The sequence below is a fragment of the Amblyomma maculatum genome, chromosome 1 (genome assembly GCF_055883805.1).
Source record: "Amblyomma maculatum isolate TAMU_Amacu chromosome 1, ASM5588380v1, whole genome shotgun sequence".
Classification (NCBI taxonomy): domain Eukaryota; kingdom Metazoa; phylum Arthropoda; class Arachnida; order Ixodida; family Ixodidae; genus Amblyomma; species Amblyomma maculatum.
Window position 1 is genome coordinate 116975659 of NC_139344.1, and position 15349 is coordinate 116991007.

Here is a 15349-nt window from a genome sequence, read left to right on the forward strand (position 1 = left end):
TGTTGCGTCCAAAATTTGAGCAAAATAAATTTTTTATTCCTTCAGAAAGCAACTATAAATTTTTTTGATTGCCAGAAGTCAAACAGCCTGATAGAGCAAGTGGAAGCCCCTGAAGAAATATTCCCTAGCATCACTCAATGGCCTCGCTGACAACCATTGAGGTCTTATTTTGTCGAAATCACACGTCAAAAACGTGGCCTACAAAGCCTCTACACATTCAATTGTATTTAAAAGCTTAGAAAGGTATTTAACAAAAGAATTAATAAAATCAAAATATCATTTCTCGTTTTTGTACTCTATCTCAGTGTTGCTGTGATTCTGAGTTTCATTTTTGTCCTCTGCCTTATTTCTCATGACTTTTTCAATTTTATTGTTTACTTGTTTTCATATGATATTTACAATAGATTTGTCTAACCCACTCCTCCAATAGCTCCATAAACAGGCTGCAGTATGTATAAATAGATAAAATAAAAAGAATGAATGGCTAATGAGTCGAGGGTTCGCTGTTGTGCCTTCTTCCTGCTCACACCAGACAGCTTGCACAACTTCGATAATAGTAGCCCAACCTAAATGGGGATCGAACTACCACAATAATTATCAGTAGTTTTTCTTCTGATCCTGATGTGCTAGCACAACATTTGTGCTGCAATGTTAGTTGACGCCACCAGGGACCAAATGTGTAAACCCTCTTTTCCCTGCCCAGGTTGGATGGCTGAGCTTGTAGATTGTATTGGTTTTGTAAAGTAATGATCAGGGCTTAAAGCGAAATGCCTTGTTACTTGGAGGAGCTTATGCTGACCATGGTTTATATACTAAAGCACAGATAAAAAAAAAAAATGGAGGAGACAGAAGAGGCTTCGTATTGCTGTCGCATTGTTCATAAGCACTTGCTGGCTGCAGGTGCTTAGTGTTCTATAGTGGCCAAATTCTTCCTGTCCTAGTGCTGGGGTTTATCCTAGAAGCAGGTGTATATACGTAAGTTCATGTTCGGCACACTCTATGCCTACTCCATAATAAAAATGCATATTTTTGCAGCCTGATACTGCTACTGTTAAAATTTGTTCAAGGCTCACTGTACTTTTAAAGTGATGTGTAGCATTCTAGTTGTGCTTCATTTGACTCAGTATTGGCATGCAGTCCAGCCTTGTTGGCAGGACAGTATGATCGCAGGTAAGGTGAGGTATCAAGCAGGAGGAGAGCAGTGATGTCAGAAATCAGCTGTCAGAGTTGCTGCAGTCAAGAGAAGCCTTATGCATGCAACAAAAAGCGTAGGCTGCTTTTGTGAGCTGCTATTCATTGCGTATGAAGTGACAAGAATGTACCATACTTGTGCAATGGTTTGGTCATGCTTGTAGTTTCATTCTTTTGATTAAAACTCAACCTTTTCTCCTTTTCATGTTCTCCAGTGGCGTTTGCATAAAGTAATTTGCACAATTAAAATTTCCTGTTCTTCAGATATTGTGTGCTGATAGTAAAGTGTTCTTGGTACGAAGACACTAATCCGGAGGTTCACAGCCTAGCAAGATTCTCTAACGTTTGCATGTCCAAGAGGCATAACAATAGAAACAACAGTATTGAAACAATAGAAAGATAAAACAAAAAGAAACAAAAGTGATGGCATCATGACTAATTTATGAGAAGTGTCGTATGACCAAGTATGACTTGCAAAGTGGTGTAGTACGTCACAACTAGAATTTGATGGTGTCATGAAGTTATTTGACTATTCTTTAATGACTTGCGAAGTGGAGTGATATGTTGTAACTAGAAAATTGAAGATGTCATCAATTACGTGGCCAAAGATGACTTTTAAGCAGGGGGTGAGAATGTGATTTCGTACTGTATACAAATGTTGTAAACATTCTCTCTTTTTTATTTATTTGTTTGTGTGTGTGTGTGTGTGTGTGTGTGGCAGCTTACCAATAGCCTTTAAAGTTGATTTCAAACACTGGAAAGTGCATCTGTTATTGATGAAATTTTGCTCAATAGTGTTTTTTTTTTTTCTTCGGAGGTATAGAAGAGACTGGTGCATTTTGTGCCATGTTTGTTTTTCAGGCTTCAGAGCCAACTACGTGGCTGGGCCAGTCATGTGGAGCACATGAATCTGCAGCGCAAGAAACCATCTTTGGGACAGTGGCCACTGGTGCACAGACCTCGCCTTCAGACTTGGATTAGTACTCGTTATGGCGGTGGTGCTGGAGGAAGTGCAGTCTATGCTGAAAAGTGGTGCGCTGTGCCTCATTGTTCCGGTTTAGTACGTTAAGTAGACCAGTCAACAGCAGAAAAAAAACTGTTTTGTTTTGTTCTTTTTTGGCATCAACACCTATGTCTAATGCTTCTTAATCCCTTGGCTTTCATGCTACGATTTCTGCGCCGTTAACTGCTTGCTGTGCTGTGTAAGAATCTCCATAAATTCTGCTTTTTTTTTTTTTGTGGAAAGTATCTGTTTTGTGGAACATCACTGCTTCTTATCACTATCACTGTCTGCATTTTGTTATATAGCATCAGCGAAAGAAGCATCCTTATCGCTGCACACATCATTTCTGCATCACTATCCAGCACCAATTCAGGAATTCACTTTGCCATCAAATCACGATTTTTTCATAACTTGCAAGAGATGGGAACATGCATGTTTTATTGTTTAAAAAAATATATATATATCCCACCTCGGACACAGACAGCTATGTCCACCTCGTGGAATACATGTTGTGCAAGAAAAAAAAAGACAATTTAAGTTGTGCTTTCGTCTATGAAACATTTAAAAAAACAGCCATTCTCTTAGAGCCGTACAAGCAGCCAGCGGATGGCTGATCACTGAAGCCAATTGGTTAAAGAACTAGTAGTAGCAGTTTGGTACTTTCACAAAAATTCCTGAGCTTCCAACTATCCAGCATTACCATGTTTGTGCCATTTGTGATATTATACCGCGGACTAACTGCACTTTTCTGCAGTGTACTTGGGACAAAAACAGCAACCAACCAAGCTTGGTGACAAGTCTTCTATTGGGTTCTTGGCACTCTATTTATTGTAGACAGTAAACAGGATTGGCATCCTCATTTCATAAAGCATCTAGCATTCTAGAAATAAAAGGGAGCCTGTCTGCATGCACAGCTACTTCGGAACTATTCAGAAACACTGCACTCTACATATTATTTTACACTGCTACTTTATCTTTTATCACAAACACTTTGGATTGTGCCTAACAAGTGTGCTCTCGTCTCTAGATAAGTTTTGGAAAAAAAAGTGCTATGTAGCCATACTGTTCGTCTTGAAAGCCAGCTGCTGAAGCTCGGTTGAATTGATTGAAATTAGGTTACACTGAGTGTATTTTCTCATTTGCCGTTTCAGGGAAGGAAACAGAGGCCAGAACTACTTCCAGCTATACCAAGCTTTGCGACGAAGTTACCAAGAACTCTACGAGGCCATCCAGAGAAAAGATGACACTTTCTACTTTGTCTCATTTTCTGGGGTAAGGGAGTATCTCTTCGCATCTCTTCTGAGCGTTTTTGTATAAACCAAGTATGTGGTATGTGAGGGTATTAATCAAAATCAAAATGTTGAGGTACAGATGGCGTTCTGCAAATCATTTGGCAGGACACCACCTAAAGTACAGACTTATGGCCATGGAAATAAATAAAAGTAAGAGAGAATGGCAGTTAAGCATTACAGTTCATGTATGCAGAGATATTGCACTAAGAAATAAAGCTTGTTCAAAAATAAAGCCTCTTTACTGTGATGTGTTGAAGAGCACCATGACTGTTGACAGCACTTCTCTATGGCTTTTTGGAGATATATCTAGGCGTAGTTTGCAGTGTGAAAGACTCTACGAAAGTGAAATAATTGATTACATTATAACAAACAGTACCTTTTCCTTGCCTTGGCAGTACTAAATCAACAGCTTTTCAAGAACTTGGCTTGTCCAGTTTCTTTCCTATCTGTAACATCTTTAAAACCAGTGCTTTAAAAAAAAAAAAAAAAAAAAAGCTTGCCTGGCTTAAAAGGACAGGCAGGCTTTTGGGTGTGGATATTCTTTTTTTAATTCTGTCATCTCACTAATTATATGTGCATTGTGATTCCTACACTCGCCTAATTCCTTTCGCACTTTCTTTTACTTTAGGACTACCTTCTTCTTTCTGCAAACTCTGAAAATAGGACCAGGATGCCAAGAATGTCTCTTGTCATGCCTGCGGGAACATTCAATGGTGAGCTTTCATCACTTTGTACTGCTTGTGAATGATTGATTTACATTCAGTTCAGTTCAGTCGTGTCCGACTCTTCGTGACCCTATGGACCATATCACGCCACGCTTTCCGGTCTCTCACTATCTTCCTAACATCACACACAGTCGAACCCGGATATATCGAACTCGAAGGGGATCGCGAAATAGTTTGATATATCGATAATTCGATATACAGAAATCGGCTTGTGACGGCACTTACGATGCAAAAAAACGATACCGCATTTGTCGCGTAATCAACCCACTCGCATAATATACCCACCCTCCACTTTTGCACCCGAGAATTCTAAAAAAAGAAGCATTAAGGCCAGCTCGCTCACATGCGAGCGATTGAGCGATCTCAGCGACGCGACAGAGCGAAAATTTTCAAACTTGGAACTGCGTCCCTCTCGCCGCTCGAGCCACCGCGGCAGCTCAAAACAAGGTTTCTGTGTCGCCGCGGCAGAAATCGCGAGCGTTTTCGCTTGCATGTCGATGGCGCGCGTCGCTCCGTTTCGGTCCTCTCATCCACAGCTCATTTCTTGGCAGCGTGCCAAGATGCTGCGCAGCGATAACGTCAGGGCGCGTTTATCTTTTGATAGCTCTTGCGGTGGCGGGGAGCGAACTTGGCAGAGTGCCCGTGTCCAGTGGCGTAGCCAGAGGAAGGGCTTATGGGGCTTCAGCCCCCCACGAAATTTTTTCGTACTGTCATACACGGCAGACCAAAACAACCACCAGAGTCTGAAATCAATCTGTACTTTGTCTCCAGTATGTCTTTTTACACTCAAAAAGAGATATCGGCGGGATTAAAAAAGCGAAAGGTGCGTTTAGTTTTCTGAAATCGTTCAACGGACCATACAAATGAGACAAGCCATACTAGACAAGCTGACAAAGCACGCATAGATGAAATGCGTGAAGAAATTTAAAAAAAATAAAAAGAAAAGAACTAGGAGGGAGTGTGATGCTACATTCGCAGCCTCCGCAGGCCAAACTTGATCTTCTCACGCCGCGCTGTCTTCTCCCTCCCGGATCTCTTGTTCGCGTTGAATCGGGTGTTTTTAGCCGCGATGTATGCTCCGGTGAAAAATCTGTCGAAGTGATCTGCTGAGAGTCCTCGTCTCTTCGTAACACTTCAGTTTGTGAGAGTGCAGATGCTGCATTATAATCAAAGTTATAAGCACACTGAAGACACTGCAGGCAACCATTTCATTGGCGAGTCCGTCAGGAAGACTACGTATTCGAGCTAATGTTAAGGGGGGACGCGACCTTTGAAAACCGAAAAATCGCGAAAAAGTCGATTTTTGGAAGATTATGTATTCCGGTAGTATGCCTTATAAACTACCACTTCTGTAATTATCAATGCCCAACTCGCCGTAGAAATACTCGAAATTAATTATTTAACAAGCGGCGGCAGCCGCGGAGCAGCGAACAAGCTCCGAAAATTTCCAAACTTCGCGCGCGCACCATTCCTCTCCCGCCGAACTGAGCGCCGCCATCTTGGTCTTGTTTTGGTTGTGAATTCTTGCGCTTTCTTCTGCCACCCTCGGCGGCGGCGACGGCGGCGTGGTCTAGGCGTGGCTTGTTACCGATTGAGAGCCTCGTGGCGGCTTTCAAGTTTCCCTCGCTCGAATTCAAGGCTGCGATTGGGCAAAGCGCGCGCTCCGCGAGAACGCGGGGGATCGGGCGACTACTATTGGCTGCTGCGGCTGCTGACGCGTCGGTCTCCGCCTCCCCGCGTCGTCTGCTACGGCTCTTTGTTTGCTGTCATTGTTCGCTGCCTCGAGGTGCGACACGCATTCAGTGCAGACTTGGCTAGCTTTTTTTCTTTTTTTTTTCCTTTCGGCGCTTATGCCGCGGAAGATAACCTGGGAAGTCGCTTGTCGCGTTTGGGCCGCTCCTTGTTCCTCCGGCGAGATGCCGCGATAGATAAACCGGGAAACCACTTGCTGCATCTGCGCGCCTACCATGCTAGGGCGAAATGCCGCGGGGGAATCGGGAATGCCGATTGTCGCGGCTTGCAGAGCTCAGGATCGACGGATCTCAGCATGTGGAAAGTGGTCCGCGGCACCAAGGCGTTCGCTGTAGCTGATCGGCTAGTCGCACAGATGTTCGCTGTAGCCGAGATCGACGGAGCGCCATAGCCCTAATGTATATTTTGACGGCCGCGCCGGACTTGTTCGTGATAACTGCGAGTGTTCGTCTTAAGTGGGGCCGTTATAAGTGGGCTCGACTGTACCTGAATAAATTTTTGAGGGCAAGGCAAGCCCATGTATTCAAAATGTTATGTCTGGAATTTGTCATAATTAATTTGGTTAATCAACATAGGTCTAATTGATAACAAAAAATCCAATTCTATGCTATTTTTCAGCAAGAAAATTTTGAAAAAGGGCTTTGTCTTGCCCTGAGGAACCTATCTAGGAATCAGCATGACAGATTGCACAATGCCAGTGCCTTTCACAATTTCTCCAGGTTTGATATAAAGGACCTATTCGAACCAGCTTGATATGCTTCTGTAACTTGAGAATTAGCGTGCACAATTCTATGAAACTTGGTGGTCTTTCATTTGTTAATGTCATGAGCCTGTCTTGAAAATTTCATCATGATAACTTGAGAAACAAAAAAGTTATTGTTCTCTCAACCTTTGAGAGCCGTTTTCTCAGAATCAATTTTTTGCACGGTGTGGCTGCTAGGGAAAGTCATAGCTCAAGAACCGCTTATTGGATTTTCATGAGGTTTTTTTTTGTTATATACCTAAGTAAAATTCTGAGGGCAAGACAATTCGTTTTTTTTTTTTTTTCAAAATATTTCATGTGTAATTAGGGGCAGTCAATTAAAATATCATTATGTCAGGTGTAAATTTGAACACTAAATTTGGGGCTGTACTAAAATTTTTCAGAGAGGAAATTTGGAAAAAGGGAATTGTCTTGCCCTGGGGAAACTATCCAGGAATGACCATAACAAATTTCACACTGCTAGCACATTTTGCAAATTCTCCAGGCCCGCCCCTAGGGACCTATGTAAACTATCTTGATATACTCCTCTAACTTGAGAACCGATGAGCCCAGCTCCATGAAACTTGGTAGTTCTTCAAATGTGTGCACTATGAGCATACCCTGAAAATTTCATTCAAATACCTCAAGAAATAAAAAAGTTGCTGTTCAAAGGTAGCCTCCCCCCTTAATTGTACGGCTGGAAAACTGGCTATGATGGATTTTCAGTTCTGCATTTGCTAAAATAAACAAATGATTTTCGTCTGAAACAATACATGCACAGGATAATCGATGGAACGAAAGGTTCCGTGCTATCTTTGCACCCCAGCATGCAGAATTTATGGCGCAGTTGAGAGGTGGCAGGTTGGTGATAGGTATCTTGTTATGGAGGAGACTGAGCAGCAACGTCAGCCCCCCTCGAAAAATATTTCTGGCTACGCCACTGCCCGTGATGGCTTGATTGCACAAGCCTGGTTCGATTTATCACGCCGCGCTTGGAGCGGGCATCATGATCGCAGCAGCTGACCGTGTGCTTTCGTTGATTCATACATGCAAGGATAAACGACTCTCGCAAAAAAAAAAAAAAAAGTCCTGCCACTTCTTAACGTCTGCAGCCGCCATATCTTACGCTACGCCATGCGTACAGCACACCGATAAAAATGCATGACTCGCAAAAAAAAAAGAGAGAGAGAGAGAGCCACGGGGCCAGCCACCGTGCGCAGGGGGTTCGCAACAGATGCTAAAGCGTCCGGCGTCTGTCTGAAAACGGCTGAGCTGGCTTGGCACATGCGTAGCGCATGCTGAAGGAAAGAGAGCTCTGTTAAAGAATGGGCACACCCACGCACATGGCTTGCAAACATCATGTGTTGGCGCGCGGGAAGCGAGAACTGCAGATGCGCGTACCTTTGGGGAATGGGCGCGGCGCTGCCCAGAGCAGCCGTCGCCGAACTGTCCCCTCATTCCTTCCGCGCGTGGCTTGAAAATCTCACGCGGCAAACGGCCAAGGGTGATGCGATCGTCTTTGGGGAAGGCCCACTTTCCAATGCATGGTGCGGAGTTCTATATATCGAACGACCGGTGAAATTGAGTTCGATATATGACGCGGCTTTCCTATACTTTTACATGGGCGTTTCAAGGGGACATTCAGCGAGTTCGATATAACCAAAATTCGATATATCCGGGTTCGATATAACCGGATTCGACTGTAACTTCATCTGCAGCGCCTCGAGGATGCCATCTAACCATTGTGTTCGCTGCCTACCCCTTCTCCGGCGACCCTCAACCTTTCCCAACATCAAATCTTTCTCCAGTGACTCCTCTCTTCTCATCAGATGACCAAAGTAGCTGAGCTTTAACTTTAGAATTTGACCCTCCAATGAGCAGTCAGTCAATGTTTATGGTTGACAATATCGACTGATTTGATCTTCTGGCAGTCCAAGGAACTCTCAAGAGTCTCCGCCAGCACCACAATTCAAACACGTCAATTCTTCTGCGGTCAGCCTTCTTCACAGTCCAACTCTCGCATCCATACATCACAACTGGAAAGACCATAGCACGAGTTACACGGATCTCGGTTGACAGACTGTCTCTGCTCTTGACTAGGCGGTCAAGGCTAGCCATGGCTCTCTTTCCCAGAAGCAGGCATCTCCTAATTTCATGGCTGCAATCTCCTTCCGGGGTAATCTTGGAGCCCAAGAAGAGAACATCTGTCACAGCTTCCACATCCTGTCCCTTGGTGCTCCAGGACTTGATAGGGCAAGACGCCATGATCTTTGCCTTTTTAAGGTTCAGTTTAAGCCCAAACTTCTCACTCTCTTCCTGTACGCGCATCAGAAGTCTCTTGAGTTCCACTTCACTTTCTGCCATTAAAGTGGTATCATCCGCATATCTAAGGTTGTTGATACGTTTTCCAGCAATCTTCACTCCAGCTGAAGACTCGTCCAGACCGGCCTTCCTCATGATGCACTCAGCATATAGGTTAAATAGGCAGGGCGACAGTATGCAGCCTTGTCTCACTCCTTTCTCAATCGGAAACCAATCAGTAAGACCATGCCGAGTTCTGACTGTGGTCTCTTGCCCTTCATACAGGTTCCTGAGGAGACAGATGAGGTGAATTAGAACTCCCATCTCTTGGAGAGCTTGCCACAATCTGCTGTGATCTACACAGTCAAATGCTTTTGCATAATCAATAAAGCAGAAATAGATGGGTTTCTGGAACTCTCTTGCTTTTTCCATGATCCAGCGAAGGTTGGCAATCTGGTCTCCAGTTCCTCTGCCCTTGCGAAACCCAGCTTGCACGTCCGGAAGCTCCCGATCCACATACTGCTGCAGCCTACCTTGGAGGATTTTCAACATCGCCTTGCTAGCATGCGAAATAAGCGCGATCGTGCGGTAGTTGGAACAATCTTTGGCACTGCCTTTCTTTGGAATGGGGATGTAAACTGACCTCCTCCAATCCTGTGGCCACTGCAGAGTTGTCCAAATTTGCTGACATAATGTATACAGAACGTTAACAGCGTCGTCATGATTGAGGTTTTGAAGCAACTCAGCTCGAATGCCATCAATTCCGCTAGCTTTGTTCTTAGCAAGGCTGGCTAAGGGCCCATTCAACTTCACTCTTAAGGATGCCCGGCACGAGATTAGTAATCACTACCGTCTTATGTTGGGTTTGCACATCCGGGTCCTTCTTGTACAGTTCCTTTGTGTATTCCTGCCACCTCTTCTTTATCTCTGAGGCTTCAGTGAGGTCCCTGCCTCGTTCGTCCTTTATCACACCCATCTTAGCACAGAAGGTTCCTTTGATATCTTTGATTGTCTTATACAGAGCTCTTGTGTTCCTCAATTGGCTGTTGTCCTCAACTGCTTGCCACTGTTTGTTCAGGAAGGCATTCTTATCTCTCCTTGCTATTTTCTGAAAATCCGCATTCAGAACCTTGTATCTTTCTCTTTCCCCCATAACTTTTGCCATCCTCCTTTCCTCAGCTATTTGCAAAGCCTCTTCAGATAACCAGATTGCTTTCTTGCATTTCTTCCTTAGTAGCAACTTCTTGTATTATATCATGATCAGTCCACATCTCTTCAGGCTCTCCGTCTTCTAGATATAATTCTTGAAATCGATTCCTCAGTTCCACAGCCTATTCTGATGGAATTTGATCCAGATCATACCTGAAAAGCCTTCTTGTTTTCAGCATTTTCTTCAATCGAAGCATAAATTTGCAAACAAGATGCTGATTATCGGTGCCACAATCGGCCCCAGGCCTTGTTTTTACTGCTTGTATAGCACTTCTCCATCTCTGCCGGCAAAGAATATAATCAACCTGATTCCTGTACAGACCGTCCAGTGAAGTCCATGTGTACAGGCGCCTCTTGTGCTGTTGAAAATGAGTACAGTCGAACCCGGTTATATCGAACCCGCATATATCGAATTTTGGTTATATCGAACTCACGGAATATCCCCTTGAAAATCCCATGTAAAAGTATAGGAAAGCCGCGTCATACATCGAACTCAATTTCGCTGGTCATTCGATATATCGAACTCCGCACCACGCACAGGAAAGTGTGCCTTCCCCAAAGACGATCGCATCACCCTTGGTCGTTTGCCGCATGACGTTTTCAAGCCACGCGCGGAAGGAATGAGAGGGGACAGTTCTGGACAGCGCCGCGCCCATTCCCCAAAGGTGCGCGCATCTGCAGTTATCGTTTCCCGCGCGCCAACACATGACGTTTGCAAGCCATGTGCGTGGGTGTGCCCATTCTTTTGCCGAGCTCTCTCCTTCAGCACTCGCTACGCATGCGCCAAGCCAGCTCAGCCCCTTTTCAGACAGACGTGGGACGCTTTCTCCAGAGTGTGTTGCGAACCCTCTGCGCGCGGCAGCTGACGTGGCTATGGCGCCTGCGGACGTTAAGAAGCGGCAACTCTCTGTTTTTTTTTTTAATCTGTTTATTTTTTTTTTTTTTTGCGAGAGTCATTTTTTCTGATCGTTGTGCTGTACGCGCGACGTAGCGTAAGATATGGCGGCTGCGGACGTGAAGAAGCGGCAGGCTTTTTTTTTTTTTTTTGGCGGGAGCCGTTTATCTTTGCATGTATGAATCAACGGAAGCAGGCCGTCAGCTGCTGCGATCATGACGCCCGCCCCGAGCGCGGCGTGATAAATCTAACAATCAAGCCATCACGGGCACTCTGCCAAGTTCGCTCCCCGCCACCGAAGGAGCTATAAAAAGATAAACGCGCCCTGACGTTATCGCTGTGCAAAATCTTGGCACGCTGCCAAGAAATGAGCTGTGGATGCGACGACCGAAACAGAGTGACGCGCGCCATCGACATGCAAGCGAAAACTCTGGCGATTTCTGCCACAGCGACACAGAAATCGTGTTTTGAGCTGCCGCGGTGGCTGGAACAGCACAGAGTTCCAGCAAGTTGGAAATTTTTTTGCTTTGTCACTGCCGCTCGTCGCTGATTTCGCTTAATCGCTTGCATGTGACGAGCTGGCCTTAACGCATTTTTTTTTTTTTCCAAATTCTCGGGTGCAAAAGTGGAGAGTGGGTTCATTATGCGAGTGGGTTGATTACGCGGCAAATACGGTATAGTTTTTTCGCATCGTAAATGCCGTCACAAGCAAATTTCTGTATATTGAATTATCAATATATCGAACTTTTTCGCGATCCCCTTCGAGTTCGATATATCCGGGTTCGACTGTATTCACTATGGTCAGGTTGTTTTCTTGACAAAACTCTACTAGCCTCTGCCCAGCTTCATTTGGCTCACCAAGACCGAACTTGCCTGTTATTCCGGATATTTCTTCACTCCCCACCTTAGTATTCCAGTCTCCTATGAGAAAAAGGACGTCTGATGATGGAGTGCGGTCTAAAAGGCATTGCAGGTCCACATAAAATCTCTCAACGTCAGCTTCTTCAGCAGTAGTGGTTGGTGCATGGACTTGGATAACTGTTAAGTTGAAAGGGTGACCTTGGATCCGAAGGGAAATCATTCGGTCTTTTTTGGGGTTGTACCCTAGCACTGCTTTGCCCATTCTGCTGTTTACTATGAGAGCGACCCCATTCCTTCTCTTGGATTCGGGCCCAAAATAAAAGACATAATGGTCTCCGGAATTAAATTCTCCCATTCCGGTCCACTTGAGCTCGCTGATACCCAAGATATCAATCTTCAATCTGTCCATTTCTCGCTTGACGACATCCAGTTTACCTTGCGTCATAGATCTTACAATCCATGTTGCTGTGTGATATATCTCCTTGCAACATCAGACTTTCCGGTCGCTTACCGACACATCCACAACTGAGCGTCCTTTTGGCTTTAGCCCAGCCGCTTCATTCTTCCTGGAGCTACTAGGAATCGCCCTTTGTTCATCCCCAGTAAGATGTGGGATGCCTTCCAACCTGGGGGGCTCATCTTCCGGCGCCATATCATTAATGCTATTGTAACTGGCCATAGGGTTTTCTTGGCAGGAAATACTGGAGTGGGTTGCCATTACGTTCTCCAGTGAATCACATTTTGTCAGAACTCTCTGCCGTGACCTGTCTATCTAGGGTGGCCCTACACAGCAGAGCGCACGACTTCGAGTTTCGCAAGCCCCTCCGCCGCGACAAGGCAGTGAGTGATCCATGAAGGGGAGTGTGGGAGGTAGGGGTGTGCAAATATTTTAAATTCCGAATACGAACTGAATGTTGGTTGTTTGATTTGTATTCGAAAATAGTCGAACATTAAAAATTTTCAAATTCACTGCAGTTTCCTCGCACTGCACACTTCACCACAATGATTGACCACGTGGGCTGTGCAGTGAAGCATCCTCAAACTGCAATGGGGCCATTTTATGAAGAGGGCCTCCCTGACGTTGTTCTTACTTTGGTTTTATCTAAAATGTAGGCATCCATTGTACAGGTGTTTGTCAGATAAAATTATTGTGATGCAAATCGTTTTTGGTAGTTTTTTTAATGCCATTCAATAATTTGATCTTTCAGTTAATTCATGCATTTTTTTTCCCAGTTCCTCAAAGGCCGAATTGGTGAGAGTTTACTGTATTCAGCAGCGATATGATAGCTGCACCCTGTTTCATGTTTCATGCAGGTCCTTCTTGTACAAAAAAAAATGCCAATGGCTTAGGTCTGCTATGCCAGGATATATGTAGTGAGAGGCACGTTTCCCTGGCTAAGCTTATTGTGGTCACTGTATCTTTACCAATGAGAGACATTGGCTATGCACACCTTTTCTTCATTTTGCTTGGCAGAGACAAAGTCTGCCCGATGAGCTGTGAAGTAGCATGCAGCGGTCTCAATTTTGTTTATGCAGTTTTCGATTTGGTAAAGTCTCTTTGGTATACAACTGGTATACTGGTATACAACTGACGTCTTCCATAGGTTCCATCTTGGCAGCTAAGTGTTGTCTATTATGCTCGTCAGTCTGGCATCTCCGTTTGGCAAGCCATTCCTCTCTTTTAAGCATCTTCGCTGCTCTCTTCGCCTTCTTGCACTCATTCTCTTTTTGTTGAGTACCCAAGTGCCAGGCGACAGCCTCAGGATCGGAATAGTTATCTTCTCCTGTTAATACCGCTGTTTAGCAGCGGCTGGACTCTCCTTCTCTTCATTCATGTCAAACGTTGTGATACGGCCTCCTATTTATGCACGGTTCACGGCATGTGGTGAGGCAGCGACGAAACGTCCGTCGCAGCTGTGGGGTCTCTCTGCTTACCATGCTATCGGCACATGCGCGCAACTGCTCATCCGCGTGATGTCACACGCAGCTGCGGCGATGGCAAAGCACACACCGCACCTGCTGCTTCTCTCGGGTTGCCCTGATAATGGCGCATGCAGACAACTGTGAAATGCTCAACTGGTAGCCCAGTGTAGCTCTCACTACAAAAACTGGTAATCAGAATCCTGTATAAAATTTGCGCTGTATTTTTCAGATACTGTGCACTTCTATGCAGTTGTAGCTTAATTCTTTTTGCAAATACTGTGTGAATTCTGAAAAAATAAGACTAACAGTGTTTGCTTTTTCCTTTTTTTTTTTCTGTGATCAGGGATTAAATATTTTAAGCCATCTTTTCTTTTTTTTTTTTTTAAATATTCGTATTCGATTAGTCTTCCAAAATTTTAACATTCACACATTCCTAGTGAGAGGTGGTCAGCGACTCTGCGCTCCGCTGCTTCCAGTCCTGCCGTGCCTGGCTGAGAGCATCCACAGCTGCATTGCAGCGAAGCATGTTTTCTCCTGTGCTCGTGTTACCCCGCCGGGGTGGCGCAGTGGTTAGGGCGCTCGACTGCTGTGCCCAAGGACGTGGGATCGAATCCCGGCCTCGGCGGCCGCTTTTCGATGGAGGCGAAAAACTAGGCGTCTATGTGCTGTGCGATGTCAGTGCACGTTAAAGAACCCCAGGTGGTCGAAATTTCCGGAGTCCTCCACTACGGCGTCTCTCATAGCCTGAGTTGCTTGGAGACTTTAAACCCCAAAACCAAACCAAACCAATTCCTGTGCTCGCACGCACTTTGGTGGTTCACAAGCTGCACACCACAAAATGGCTTTTTTGTGCTCGAACCTCTAGAGTTGGGGTGCTGTGCCATATCAAGCAGCGGCCTCACTTTGCGGTGCCGTTTTGTGGCTACGAGGAATTGCCGCGTAATTCGTTTGCATCCAAAGTTGGATTGGGCATTCCCTCACATTACCCCAAATCTTCAAATTAACCGTGTTAGTGCAGGCTGTTGCTTCAAGTTAGTCAATGAAATTTACGTTAGAAATTACAAAATCACAAATTCTTTGAATTATTCGAGATTTTGAATTAACAGGGTTTAAACTATTGAAGTTTTTTTTATTGTATTTACTCTCATAGTGACCTCACTTGAATGATAAATGCCTCTAGAGCAGTCAGTAAAGTGTTGCTTTTTGGCAGTGTTTATTTTGCCTCACGTAATGGTGGGCCTTGCTAACCATAACGCCACTGTCCTGAAAAATATGCATTCATTATGCTAAGTTGTTGGTCGTGTGGTTTCATCAAAAAGCTTCTTGGCAACTTTTGTGTCCTCCATGGTTGATGCATGTTCCATGATTTTTGCAATGCAACCCTTTCTTAGTGGCTGGCTGATCAATGTCCAACAGAGCTGTTGCATCAGTCTTTTCCAACAAACACAACTTTTT

The 15349-nt window shown here is 44.8% G+C and overlaps 1 protein-coding gene across 1 annotated transcript in view; it reads left to right on the forward strand.

The window, feature by feature from the left end:
* Positions 1–15349, forward strand: part of Atf6 (bZIP_ATF6 domain-containing protein ATf6) — an 80430-nt gene that overhangs the window by 61795 nt on the left and 3286 nt on the right. The window contains 3 exon segments of the mRNA XM_084588856.1: positions 2053–2223; positions 3346–3466; positions 4115–4199. Of these exon segments, the coding sequence (XP_084444982.1) occupies positions 2053–2223; positions 3346–3466; positions 4115–4199 (377 nt within the window).